Source organism: Trachinotus anak, unplaced genomic scaffold, assembly GCF_046630095.1.
Source record: "Trachinotus anak isolate AG129_WGS33_773 ecotype Australia unplaced genomic scaffold, CSIRO_AGI_Tana_v1 ptg000018l, whole genome shotgun sequence".
In the NCBI taxonomy this organism is placed as follows: domain Eukaryota; kingdom Metazoa; phylum Chordata; class Actinopteri; order Carangiformes; family Carangidae; genus Trachinotus; species Trachinotus anak.
In genome coordinates, this window is record NW_027273869.1 from 9,507,995 (window position 1) to 9,522,442 (window position 14,448).

Below are 14,448 nucleotides of genomic sequence, written 5' to 3' on the forward strand. Positions count from 1 at the left end.
ACACACACTTTGACATGCACACAATCAGAGCTGAAAAGAAAAGCCGTGAACTGCACTAAAATAAAGCCAGACACACATACCTCTGCGGCGAATGCACCTCTCGTAGCAGCGTGCTCCAGCTCTGCCTCTGTCTCCGTTTCCCTCTCGTCTCAGCGATGCCGGCTGCATAGAGCAAAGCAGAGAGCCAGTCCGGCAGGTCGTGTGTGTGTGTGTGTGTGTGTGTGTGTGTGTGTGTGTGTGTGTGCACTTGCACGAGAGAGAGAGAGAAGCAGAGAGAGAGTGTTCAGAGAAGCAGATGTGCGAATAGAGCGAGAGCAGCGCGAGCTGCCTGGTGAGCATGCAGGCGAGGTGCAAGGGGAGAGGCGGCGAGCATCCTGCGAGGAGTCACGGTGCTCCCCGTGTGAAGGTCCCCTCACACTCTCTCACATACACACACTCTCTCATTCACACACAGGACCCACCCACACACACACACAGAGTACCTACACACACAGTCCCTCTTACACATTTGCACCCAAACACAGATAAACAAAATTTTCTTTATACTTACTTTTAAAAAGTAACTGATCTAAATAAATACAACCAGATTTAAAAGTCATTCCCTAAATTAAAAGACAGTAAAATTAAGATCTAACTAGTAATTGCCATGTCTCTCATTTCTAATAAAGTGGGGAATGAAATGATAAGTAGTGTTTTCCAGTAATTGTGATATATTTCATCAGTGGCAGGCATAAAAAATGATTGTCTAATTATTTCCAGTGTGGAGAGAGAAAGAAGGTGCCGTGTCTCTGTCATAAATTTCCATTTTGTACATTACCCCCCCTTCCATTCACACTGGTGCACACACACAAATACACTCACACACTCATAGTCCCTCCGCTATACCCTCTCCCACTCTTTTCCGTCTCTCCCCCAACCCAAGCCTCTCCTATCGGGCCTGCATGTCCGACCCACACAGGGGGCCCCGGTTGGTAATTGCCCCGGTGACAACTGGAAATGATAGAATAATTGTCAGGAGAGGCGTCTGGGCTTTCTTTCTTTCTTTTTTTTTTTTTTTTTTTTTTTTTTTAATGGGGCGAGGGTGATTTAAGTATGCATGAATGGCACAGTGGCGGTGAGGCGGCGAGAGAGGGAGAGGAGAGGAGAGAAGAGGAGAGGAGAAGAGAGGAGAGGAGAGAGAGTAAGCGGGGGGAGCTGGGGCGGGGGCTGGGTGGTGGGTGGCGGGGGGGGAGCTGGCTTGTTTATGATGCCATCCCCCATAAACACGGCTGAAGTGATGACACAGATAGTGTTGCCTCTCCACGCGGTGACACCAGTCGACTTGTGGCCGTTGCTGCTAGACACCCTCGGCAGTGACAGAGGCAAGCACTCTGTTCTCTGGTCAAGCTCTCTGGCACTCCTCACTTTCAGGTAAAAAAAAAAAAAGAAGGATTAAAAAAAAAAGTCAGGCAGACTCTGTCCATCCGTCCATCTCTCCATCCATCATCCATCCACCCACCCATCCATCCATCCATCCATCCATCCATCAATCCTCTGTCATCCGCGGTCGACTCCAGGCTCTTGGCTGTGTTTAATGGTTGTGTTTTATTGCCGGGCTGTGTCTCCTGCCTTCCCCGCTGGTCGTCCCACTGTGTAACCGTGCAGCCTTGGTCTGCGGGCTCTGTTAATCTGCTGCTTAATTAGTGCTGATGAATGGCTTAGTGTGTGCCTGTGTGTGTGTGTGTGTGTGTGTGTGTGTGTGTGTGTGTGTGTGTGTGTGTGTGTGTGCATGCGTACAAGTGAGTGTGTGCATCTGCGCACCAATGTGGCTTTGTGTTTGTGTGCCTGTATGAGTGGGTGCATGTGTGTGTGTGAACTCACTCTGATAGTTCTGCTCTTCTAGTAGTTGGTCAGAGTGTTTTGGTGTTTTTATTTTGTTTTGTTTTTTTAATGTGGCTACTTGCTTGCTAAGCTAATCATTGATCATTAAAATCAAGAGGACAGAGATTCACCACTATTAAACAGAATAAAAGGGCACAGCCACTGTATAACCTTTCATAAGCTAATAACAATCAAACATTAATCAGCTGCAGATATGTGTTTTGAGAGGGCAAAGCTTTTACTTGAAGTTTGACTTGTTTGTTTTTCTTCCATCTCTTGGTATTGGAAAGACAACCCTCTTTGGAGCAGATGTTAAGTTTGAAGAGGAGAGAGGTCACAAGACTGATAATCGGTGAAGCACTAATTATCTTTATCAAAGGCGAGTGGGATAATTTGTTTACTTAAATATTGATGAGGGTGAGCCAGGCATGGTATTGGCCTATTGTGGGCATATTATTAACATTTCATAGGGCTTTGTGCAGGAATGCGAAAGGGACTCCTCTTCATAATTTAATACCCTAATGCATAATGAGCTATGTGATTAGTTCACATGGAGAATTGGCCAAACTCCATTTTGAAGGCAGATAATTTACATTGTTCTCCAGAGTCTGGCATATAATAGCTTCTTTAGCGCAATAAAATTAAATGCTACACATTTTATATTTCAGCTTACAAATCCCCCTGGCAATATTCCGTTTTGAGTCTTCTTCTTCTTCTTTTTTCCCTCTATCCACATCTGCCATGTTTTGTTTTTTAAAAAAAAAAGAAAAAAAGAAAAAGAGAAGAACATGCATTTTGAAATTGTTTAACTAAAACACATGTTTACCTACATGTTTTATTTAGAATGCACACTGGCCAATTAACACTGTTCATTAGCAGAGCCGCGTTATTTGTTTTGAAAGTTTAACCAATCACTTTGTTATGCTAATTGTGATGTAATTTAATTTGAGTTCCCGTAATGATGATGCCGCTATTATCCACATAAATGATGCAGTTAAGCAGCACGGCCTCATTTGCATGTGCTTGAAGGGAGAGAGGCTGAAAGGAGCCGGCTCCCGTATCACTCTGCTTTAATTTTCCACCTCTGTTCACTCCTGCCCTATGGGTCTTCCTGGCCTGTCGCTGGCTATTGATGATCAGCACTTTTATCTAGATTTTTTTTTAATGACAAAGAGACCTTTATTTGTCTGCTAACAGATTCCTAGAACTGCAGTGTCGGGAAATTAAATAATGGAAATACGAGACTATTAAAAAATGCAAATGATTATTTTTTTAGTCGATGTATCAAACATTAAGTGAACAGTTGATTCGTGTGCCCCCACCCCACACACACACACACACCTACACACAGATGCACGCCCCTTCTCGTTTGTATTGGTTCGGTTTTGGATGGTTGTCGGTGGAAGAGTGGCTTCTTGAATTTAACATTTCCATATCAAAGTGGTGCTTTGTTATTGAGAGCTTAATTTTTAATCTGTTGATTCCATCATCATCTTTGGTTTGGACATTATTCAGATGTGGGCTGCATAGTCATGTTTTTGAAATGGAAAGGTGCAGTCAAGCAGTCAGGCACTACACATTGTCAACCAGTCTCTGTATATTCTTGTTAAATAAATTTCTTAATCCTACAAGGAGCAGGAGGGATGCTTCCTTCCGAGCAGTTTGAAAGTCCCCAACCGGGCATGGAGAAAGTGTGACTAAGCCGGTGGTAAAGAGTGCCCATTATCTATTTGTCGTGGGTTAGACTTTGGTAATTTTCCTGTGGAAAGATTATTTTTTCTCCTGACCAGTCTCCCCCTGTTATGCTCCTAATTGGTTACATAAATCTTGTCTGGTATGAATGAGAAATGTTGCGGTGTTGTCAACTGCAATCTTCGCCCTTATTTACCAATTCATTAAGATCTATCGATGCAGGACTGCTGAGGGGGAATGACAACATAAATCAGAGCTGGAGACATAATGGCCCTAATCAACCAGAAATAACTGGAAACGTCACAATGAGCTATGTCTCTGTAGCTGTGCCGGCCGTGGCTGGCTCCCTGCGCCTGTCCGCTGGATCTGCCGTGATGTGGAGAGCACCGGAGAGTCAGGCCAGCAACTGTCATTAGCTCCTCTGATTTTTCTCCTCTCCCCTCGACAAGCGCACCGGAGCAGTGTAAAGGATTTGTCCATTTTCTTCTTTTTGTCTCACAGCTCGCGCTCCATGTCAAAGCAGCTCAGTCCTGATCGCTTACAGAATAAACGCCTGTTCTAAGTGGAACAGGGCCACGCATGAGGTCTATAAATACAGTTAGGTCGGAAGTACCCTGCATTCACCGGCGCACCTCCTCTACACTTGGTAAAGATGATTGGATGAGACAATGAGGCCTCCCCTCTTTATAGGTCAATTAGCCTTGATTAGGTGGGCAGAGTTAATTAATGGAATTGGCAAATATGCAAATGAGAGCCGACTGATCAGCTTTCGTCACTGTCTCGCTCACCCGCAGCGGCGGGGCTGTCTCCTGCTTCAGCAGAGTGAGGTGCCTGATGGGTAACATGTAAATGATATGGGACGAGCCTAAATGCTGGAGAAAAGTAGTTTCTCTCCTCCTCTTTTTCTCTGTCTGTGAGGGGTGTGCTCTGCTACAGTATGATATTTAAGAAGTGTGCATTTATTGCTGCAGCACTGTGTTCTGTTTTTTGTTTTGTTTTGTTGAGCAAAGGCAATTGAATAAACTGTAAAATATTAAATTTCATCTTAAAATATTTTCTCTCATTTTTACTGAATGACTTATTGTTGATTTAATTTAATATTTTGACCCCAACCCATTTTTTATATCAGTAATTCCATGTACAATTACTGTTTTGCCATTGTCATATTTCAGAGCTGGTTGTATTCATATAAAAAATGAATTTGTATTAACATAGTATCATGCACACTATTCACGAGTGCCTCTTGCATTTGATTCTAAGGAGACATTGTGCAGACCACACAATTGAACATGCACTTTACACTCTTTGCTCTGGTTTTCTTCATTTTTCGTCATTTTTTTCTCCCCTTTCTGTTCTCCACAAACACTGACTCTTGACGCACACTCACACTCCATTCAGGGACGCTTACACACTGTGGCAAATAGTCTGTCTTTTATCTTATTCTGTCTCATCTCCTTATTGTAAATAGAAGAGAATTAAGTTCTGAACATTCTTGGCTGAATGTCTCCTATCACAGAACTACAATTTATTGTCAGCTCAAATGAAGAATTGAAATATGACTGAGGTTTTGTCAATGTAGGGCTCATTGGACAGGAGATAACCACATTTGATTCTGTTGCTTTGAATAATGTTAATCCTGAAAAATGCAAAGTCCATTATTCATATTCATCTCTTTTCATTTGGCACCACTCCTGATTTTGTAAATATGATTTCTCCAGCCCCCTTCTTTCCAAAGCAATCTTTATTCACCGGTGAAGCACTTTTGAAATTCCTATATCTGAGAGCAGAAACCATTACCATACACAGGTTTATAAGAAGTAGTCATTAATGCTCTTTTATGGTGGCCCTTTAGTGCCAAAAAGGAAGCTTTTAATTCTAAGGCACGACAGCCTAGCTTGCCTTAGTTAATCCGGGGGACTGGGTTTTGTCGAACATAGCTTTCCAAGTGGTCGTTTTTCCATCTCTGACTCCAAACTCCCTGCTCGAAGCTGAAGGCTGTAATAAACTGCTTGTGGTGTCCCTGTGCTGTGACAACTCGCTACCAGAAAAAATTACAGTACACACCCTAGTACAAACAAACATATGATCATAATCATAGATCTGTTGAAGACATAAATTTATGGTCTCCCTTGGATAAATGTGTGCAAAGCCTCCGATTAAGTTATTTAAAACTTTTTTTTACCCTTTATAATTTGGTCTTAGATTAAATTCATCACTTTAAAATACGGTGGTTTTAAGCACCATTTTTATAGTCAGCACATACATGGCATTTTGATTTATTAAGCAATCTGAAATATTGAATATGTGAGCCCTTGCCCTTGCCCAGTTACTTCTTTATTTTGTATGCATAGCAACTTATGGCAATGATGAATTAATTTCACTCAAGCACAGAATCTGTGATTATTTTAAATGGTAACCATATCTCGACTTGATCAGAGAGCTGTGAGGAGTCAGCAGACTGTGAAATGTAATTTCTATTATTATTTTTTTTTTATTTTGATCTCACAAACCAAAAGAATTCCAGCCAGCCACCTGAAATGTGAGCTGATAATGAATGGACGTCTGGGATCACAGATTTACAGGTCACTTTTCTTCTTTTTTTTTCCCTTTCTCCCCCTTTCTTTTTTGTCTTCCTAATGAAAATATTTTTTGCAACTCATGCATATCAGATGAGGGAATGGATCAGTGTTCTTGATGGAGACACAGCGGAGAACATCCTCACACTGAAAATGGATAGCCCAGAGACTCTGAACGAAACCAGTGTCAAGCCCGTTGTGTGTTAACAACGTATCGTGTGTGTGTGTGTGTGTGTGTGTGTGTGTGTGTGTGTGTGTGTGTGTGTGTGTGTGTGTGTGTGTGTGTGTGTGAAATTCCCGTGTTCCCTAGACAGTGTTGGAGCACAGCAGACAGCTGTGTATTCCCACTAGATGGATGGCCAGTGTCATAGTGTGTGTTTACTGCACATGATAGAGCGGGAGACAGGCCAGGTAATGAGGCTACATTAAGGGCTTTTAGAGCTTGCAAACAAAGATGGAGGGCTGCTTCTTTCCCCTTTAATGATAGGTGTGTGTTTGGTGTGTATGTGTGTGCGAGAGAGAGAGAGAGAGAGAGAGAGAGAGAGTGTGTGTGTGTGTGTGTGTGTGTGTGAGAGGCAATGAAAGGCTCAATTCTCTTTACACCTTTGTTGTGTCATTTCCCGGAGGAAAGAGGAGAAATTCTCCCAATCTCTGGGCCAAATGCGTCGTCAGGACCCTTCCTCAGATTCCGTACCTGATGGAAGAGACAGATTTGCGTAGTGTGAGATTCAAGTGTAAACATTTGCACAAGCTGAAGAGGAATAGCAAGCAAGAGTATGGTTGCACAAGGAATGAGACAAAAGCTGGAGTTGGTCTGAAGCTTTGCAAATAAAGTGTCTTACTGAGCCTCCACCTGAGGAGAAATGTTGGAGCCATCAGCGACTGTTGACGACAGTAAATTTTGAGAGTTATCTCCGGCTCTCGCTATCTTTCCACCACCCCACAACCTAAACACTTAATGTCACTATCATCTTCCTTCCCAAAGCTATACATCTAGAGAATTACCAGCGTATTACCAGGGCAATGACAGCCCTCCTCTCTGTTTCCGATCCTGATAATAAGTAGTCTAGGTTTTCCCTCATTGGAAGATTGTGGCTTGAGGAAATGGCATCAAACAGCGGGTGTGTTGAAATGCAGGACACCGGCAATTTATGGGATGTCAAACACATGTGCGGGTGAGCCGGCAGCCTCACTCATGCGGCATTAAAGCTGCCTGCACCGACGCAGATCAGAGCCAGGGCCCCAGTCGATACTGTAGCTCGGGGTGTCGTGGCTCCTTCCGACCCAGTTGGTTTAGGACAGGCTGAGCCGGGGTCAGGGCTGGTACCCCTCAGGGAGAGAGGGTACAGGAGCATGGAGGACCTGTAGTAGGCACACACATACACAAATGCAGATACACACTTGCATACAGTCACACCCTCAGGTGCTGAATATTGTCACTGAGTCTCTCTCGAGTATTGAGTGTGTGCATGTGTATGTATATGTGCGCGTCTCGATCTGTGACAGTTCCATCACCCCCACAGTCAGAGACTCGGTCGCCCGCTCATCATTGCAGCCTGGCTGTGTTTCTAATTGACATTCTAATTGGCAGATTTGAATGCCGCCTTTAGATGGCTAATTAATTTATCTCACCGCTGTCATTAAGGTTAAAGCACCATCTGATCTCTGCGAATATACTTTGCATATATCTGCATTATCATTATGTTGCAGATAGACATATTGCACCGATTTTATTTTGGAGGAGGGAGGGAAGATTATAGCACCAAGCTTAAGCTGGACATTGAGCTTTTATTGTTTGTGTAAGAAATTTAAATTATGCTTCTCAATTTTTTCGACTTAAGCTATGTTGTCAGATTTTTTTTTTTAGATTTTCTTTATATGATATTAATGTTTTATACATCAGTAATCACATATAAGCACATTAAAAGCAAATTTCATTGGTTTGTTAATATCAAAGTAGCAATTTTCCTTGGACTTCCACGGTAGTTTGCATTGGATTCAGATCTTATTAAAAAATCCTTATTTCCCTTTCTCATATATCTTCAAGTTTTCTGAACATCCATCGCTGGTCCAAGAAAGAAAGCAAAAAAAAAAAAAAAAGATCCAGGCTCCATTAGAATGTTCATAAAATCGTAGTAAAGGCAATCAGACAGTCTTTCTCTGAATATTTTAAACATTGGGCATGTAAAATTTATGCCTAATTTGAATACTTATTAGCCGGCTGATCTCGGCTGCAGCCTTGAGTTTCTTATGCTGAGATTCATCACCGGATTGGATGTCACATTGTGCCAGTCCCCCCCCCCCCCCCGACATACACACACACACACACACACACACACACACACACACACACACACACAACCATCACCTTCCTCCCTCCCACTCACTCTCCTTTTCTCTCTCTTTCACTCTTATTCTCTTCCTCTGACTCTCTCCGCCACCCTCTCTCTCTCTCTCTCTCTCTCTCTCTCTCTCTCTCTCTCTCTCTCTCTGTCTTTTTTCTGTGTCTCTCTCCATCAGTAGTGAGCAGTGTGGTGTTAAACATGGGCCTGTTTGTTCACAAGCACGCCTTGTCCTGGCCTCTTCCCTATTTACTTGTGTCCCGGGCAGCTGTCGCCCTGCTCTGTGTAACTGCTCAGCCCTGTTTGTTCTCCCTGCCTGGATCCTGTTTATCCTGGCTGTAGACATCCTTTAAGGCCTGTCCTGTATCTGCCCCTCGTCAAACACACACACACACACACACACACACACACACACATACACACACACACAGAAGCACACACAAACACAATGAAGGACATGTACACACTTCTATTAAAACTGGCTAAAGAATACACATGATCCCCATGTGGGCTGGGTACAAATGTACACAAACACACACACACACACACACAATATATAATCATAATCTGTCCCTCCTTTGTTGCATGTGTGTAGATTATCTTGCATTCGGTTGCTGTTGCGTATGTTTAAAAAAAAGAAAAGGTGTGAAAATGTTTGTATTGTTGATATGAAAGTGGCAAAACTGCTGTTGAAATAATGATGTGCATCACAGCTTTTGAAGGCAAGCTTCCTCCATAAGGTTGAGGTACTAACAGTTTTTTTTAATTATTAAGAATATTCATTTTAAATTTAAATATCAAAAATAATTATTGTCCTAATAGAGACAGCACAAAATCCATACTTGTGTGGTGCTTTTTGAGTTGCCGTCTGTTGGGTCTGAGTGTCTTATTTATTGTGAGTATGTCGACTGATGTTGGTGGGGCTCCTCTCTGCCCCAGTGAAGGTACAGAGCATTAAATGCAGGGGGAAATGATAAAACATTTATTACTGGAGAGAGAGGAGGTAATATGCATAATTTATGCTGTTTTTAGCACAATCATTAGTGATATTCATGATAGATTTTTTTCCTTTTCTTTTTTCCTTCTTTTTTCTCTATCTCTGACCATTTCTAATAAATACAACAGAATTAATTGAATACTGTGTATTTATTTACTGTTGTTTAAAAATTTGGTCTTGGATTCAAAATTTTCGTACCACAAAGTTTGATTGCAGTTCAACATCTGGTTTAATTGTGTCCTGTTAAGAACAGCAGTGTTTTCTGTTTTTTTTTTTTTTTTATTTTCTTAAATGTAACAAAATAAATGAATATATGAGATTTGATTAAAGAAGAGGGGGAAAAAAAGGAATCGAGCCAATAAATGACACATGAGCATCCTGCCTCTATGGAAGCCTGCGAGGCAGATTTTATTTAGCCACAGCAAAGATGACAAACCCATTATAGTGTTCATCGCAAGCTCTGCACCATGTGATTTGGTGCCTCCCCCTCCTCCTCTTCCTCCTCCTCCTCCCCATCACCAAATTTTAATTTTGCATGATTAGCTTTGCGTCATTAGGCAACTTCATACAGATGCGACACTAAAAATCTGACAGCTTCAAGACGTCAGATATTTTAGGAGTGCCCGTGCTTCTGCTCCTCTGTCTGTGGTGCCTGGATGTCTGAACGTGTGATGGAGATATTAAGAAAGCATCTGCTCGTTCATGAATCACATATTTGTTCAAGCATATTTTTTTGTTTTTATTTCTTACAAATGTATTTTATATTAAAAAGAAAAAATAGTTATGAGAATAAACATAAAACTTTATTCGTAAAGCGAGATGCTTTGATGATTCATGGCTAAATTTTAGTGGATAAAAACATTTGCCATATTTAAGAACCCCCTCCCATTTCAAATAGCACCAGGACTTGCATCTCTTTGTATTGCTTCATTTACACAATGAATGCATAATTGCTCCTCCTGCATCCCCCCCCCTTCTCCTTTCCCCCCCTCCCTCTTCTTTAAATGCTTTAATTTGCGGAGGGGGACTGAGGGCTTGATAATGGAAGCATAAAAAAAAAAATAAAAATAGGAGGGAAGACGGGGGGAATTGTAACAAGAAGAGCCCTAACCGGTGCCTCTTAATCACTTCTAGGTTTTAAATCATGATGATGCAGGAGTCGGCCACAGAGACAATAAGCAACAGTTCAATGAGTCAAAATGGAATGAGCACCCTAAGCAGCAGCCAATTAGAGGCTGGCAGTAGAGATGGGAGATCAAGCGCTGGTGACACGAGCAGCGAAGTAAGCACAGTCGAGCTGCTGCATCTGCAACAACAGCAGGTAAGTTGTGTTTCTCCCCCGTCTCGTCTCTCTGCCGCTCTCTCTCTCGCTCTCTCTCTCTCACTCTGTTTTCCCCTCGCTCTCCCACTCTACTCTGCTCTGCTCTCTTCTCAGGCAGCGCTGTGGTTTTCTACATAGGCAGGAGGCACAATGAAATATTATTTTGTATATATATATATTTTTTGGGGGTTTTTTGTGTTGTTTAGCAGATGGTAGAAAAACATTGTTTGTATAATCGGCTGTTTATGTTGTTGGTGAATTTTGTCGTTAGTTTGTTGTGCTGTTGGCATGTTTTGCCTGAAGCTGTTGCCTGCAGAGTGATGAAAATGTTTTGCAGTGACAGTTTTACTTGGTTATGGATTTTGTTGTGTTTGTTAGGTTGGCATTTCAGCTTATATTTATAGAGTGCTCATTGCAGCCATGTGAGAGAGTTAGAAAGTGTAGGCACGTGTGTGTGTATGCAAGAGTGTGTGTGTGCGTGTGTATGTGAGAGAGAGAGAGAGACTCTGCACAAGAAAGAGAGAGAGAGACAGAAAGGGAAAGAATGTCTGTGTTGGAGCATAGTACGGACGCGTTTGGGTAGTGTGTGTGTGTGTGTGTGTGTGTGTGTGTGTGTGTGTGTATGTGTGTGTGTGTGTGTGTCTGTCATGGCAGTGCTGTATCCACCAGAGGGCCTCCTAATTCGGCTGTAGTTAGAGGCTCACACACAGATACAGATGCTCTAACCACAGATCCACCAGCGACAGAAACCTTTGACCGCTTCACTTTTAAAAGACTAATGTGCACACAGTCTCTCCATCTCTCTGTCTGCCCATCTATACAGTATTTAGATTTTTTTCTCCCTCCTTTGTGCTCATTTCTTCTCTGATTGTGTTGATAATATTGTATCCTCCCTGTTGGTTATTTATTATATTAATTTTAGAGAATTGTTGTGGTTGGAGGCACCACTAACTAATCTCAAATATCTGATGCTCTGCTTTCAATCTTTTCAACTTTTCCTCAGTCAGATTCACGTTTTATTTTACTGACTCTATTCTTCTCAGTCCGAGCAAGTTGAGGGTGAATGAACTCCAGCGGGGGATGTGTGAGGTGGTAGCTGGGGGGCAGGAGTTGTGAAAGTCAGTCGCCAGCAGAGTAAAGGAGTCAAGTGTCTCTCGTGTCTTTTCACGGTGAATGATGGCTTTGACAGTTTGCCAAAAGAGCAGTGGGAGATGAGGTCGGAGGGCCTCGCTTTGGGGTGGACGGGGGACAGCGCTGCGGGTTTGTAATGATGCGTGCTGTCCTCTCGGCTAGATGGGATTTTTTTATGCAAGCGTGTATTTGTGTGTGTGTTTATGCTTGTGTGTATTTTTGGCAGCAGCTGAAGCCCTGTGGTCAGTTTGGTCGGGGCAATACAATAGATGCCAATGTGTTTCTGTGTGTGTGTGTGTGTGTGTGTGTGTATGCAGCAGTGGGGGTATTCAGTGTAGCAAAATGAAGCATGTCGTCCCCCCCCCCCCCATCACCTCTTCCATCCCCCATACCCTGATCCCCTCCCAACACCCGCCCTCATCCACAGCACAGCACCAGTATGTCCTGCTGGTGGCTGCAGCCGCATCATAGCACTGTGGCCTCAACCCCCATTCATCACCACTCTGCCACACACACACACACACACACACACACACACACACACACACACACACACACCTGATTGAGGTCGATTCTCTCTCTCTCTCAGTCATCATTCTTTTACATGTGAAGGTGTTAGGTCTGCGCTGATACTCTGCAGATACAGGCTCAAATGGACAGAGACAGAGAACAGGACAAAGACACTGTTAAACTGTTGTACCACAGAACCTCACTGCAAGTTGCTCTGCAGAACATTCAGGGAAAGGGTTGCTGGAGGAATTTGTTAAAAACCTTTTGAGTGTTTTTATTTTATGTTTTGGTAATTTTCAAAAGAATTTAATTTAAACTATAGTAAAATAAAAACATATATGAATGAGAAATATCTTTAAGACAACTGAGAAATGTTTGTGACTTTTATGTTATTGAAACAGTGTAATTGACATAAGTACAGAAAAGTGTGTGTGTGTGTGTGTGTGTGTGTGTGTGTGTGTGTGTGTGTAAATGTAAACTCAGTAAGCGATGGAAAAACAATGAAAGTGCCATTAAAAAAAAAAAAACAAAACACAGCACTCAGAGAGAAAAGCAATGTAAAGTGTCTAGTTAAGTCTCTGAGATGGACGTATGGCTAAGAGCCGTGCTAGTGGTGGGTGGGTGGGTTGGTGGGGTGTATGACAGTGTGCACCTTGTAAAGAAGCCAGCCCAAGCCTTCTCCCAACCCAGAGACAGACACATTGAAATGAGCAGTCCAGCTAACAGGTCTCTGGAGGCTTTTTAAAACAGGGGCCCTGTGCTGTTAACTTCACACACACTTCCTGTGGCGCGCTCATGCTGCATCTCTTTGCAGAAAGAGCGCGGTCTGAGGAAAAAGACCAAAGATGACTTTTTTTTTTTTTTTTAAATACATTTGTCAGCACAGAGCAGTGCTGTGTTCTGCAGTTGCTTGCATGTTCTTCTGCAGCGGGTGATGGTGATGTTGGCAGGTGTGTGTAAGTGAATGACAGCTGTCATGTGTGTGTATGAAGCATAGATATTATGTGGTCATATATACACGCTTGTACTTTTTTTTTTTTTTTTTTTGCACCTGTGTGCAGTAAAAATTTCCAGTCCATGTCTGCTCTGAGTCCATTTTGAAGGAAGGCTGTTGGGTTTAATTTTCCACCCGTATTTGGAATGACATTGAGTGGTCCGGTGGGTATAGAAGCTCCAGTCTCTCATCATGCTGCTGGGGGGATGATTAATAATAAGCACTGATGAATTCTCCACTGTCCCTGTGGGTTGTGCCATTACCTAGCAGCTCCAAAATACCACCTGCAGCTATAATTAGAAAAGCAGCATCTTAAGGTCTCTTCGCCTTAGATTCGGCCAGAGGCTTTTAGGACACAGATCAAGACGAAGTTACACAGGAGAAAATGTTTTTCCATATTCAAATATTGACAGTGAAACCAAACAAATAATGCACTTGTTTTTATTTGATCACAATACACTCTATATAATTTGTACTAATTTCAACGTGAAAGTCAGACACTCCGTTATCCATGTATCTGAATAATAACCCTTGTGTCACAATTGAATTTCCAGCCCCTAATTTCTGTCAGGGTTTCATCACCCCATTCCCAAGGTTGTCTAAATAGACCTAATTTGATTTGAGATCACAGATTAGATACCCACTGTATCTGATTGCAATTTGCCAGCTGCAGATATGTATCAGAGCAAATGATGAATGTTGCACAACCCTAATTACTATGCTAAAATGATCACTATAAAAGCTCCCTTGTTAAAAAAAAAAAAAGAGCAAAAAAATGTGCTGAGCTTATAATACTAATCAATTTATCATTGGCCCCAGTCAGTTCGATGTTTTAATATTATATGCTGCTATGTATGTACATGGGAGCTGTGCATTGATCTTTGGATCTATACCATAATGTCCATAATGAGTCTGTTAGTTGATTACAGTGGTCTGTAGACTTAATCCTGCCAGGGTTATCAGTGGGATTGATGAGCCAATACTCAGGACTGCTGCCCCATCTAAATGGGCTCACTACTGTAGGA

At 42.3% G+C, this 14,448-nt stretch overlaps 1 protein-coding gene across 9 annotated transcripts in view; it reads left to right on the forward strand.

Annotated features, from left to right (window-relative positions):
* The window catches only part of foxp2 (forkhead box P2), a 105,189-nt gene that overhangs the window by 32,741 nt on the left and 58,000 nt on the right, over positions 1-14,448 (forward strand). For 7 of the 9 annotated variants that reach the window (XM_071502072.1, XM_071502078.1, XM_071502069.1 and 4 more), the window contains one exon: positions 10,602-10,788. The exons of the other annotated variants lie outside the window; for them this stretch is intronic. In XM_071502072.1, coding sequence (XP_071358173.1) covers positions 10,612-10,788 — 177 coding nt within the window. In that variant the 5' untranslated portion in view covers positions 10,602-10,611. The remainder of the gene's footprint in view (positions 1-10,601; positions 10,789-14,448) is intronic. 9 annotated transcript variants of the gene reach the window in all.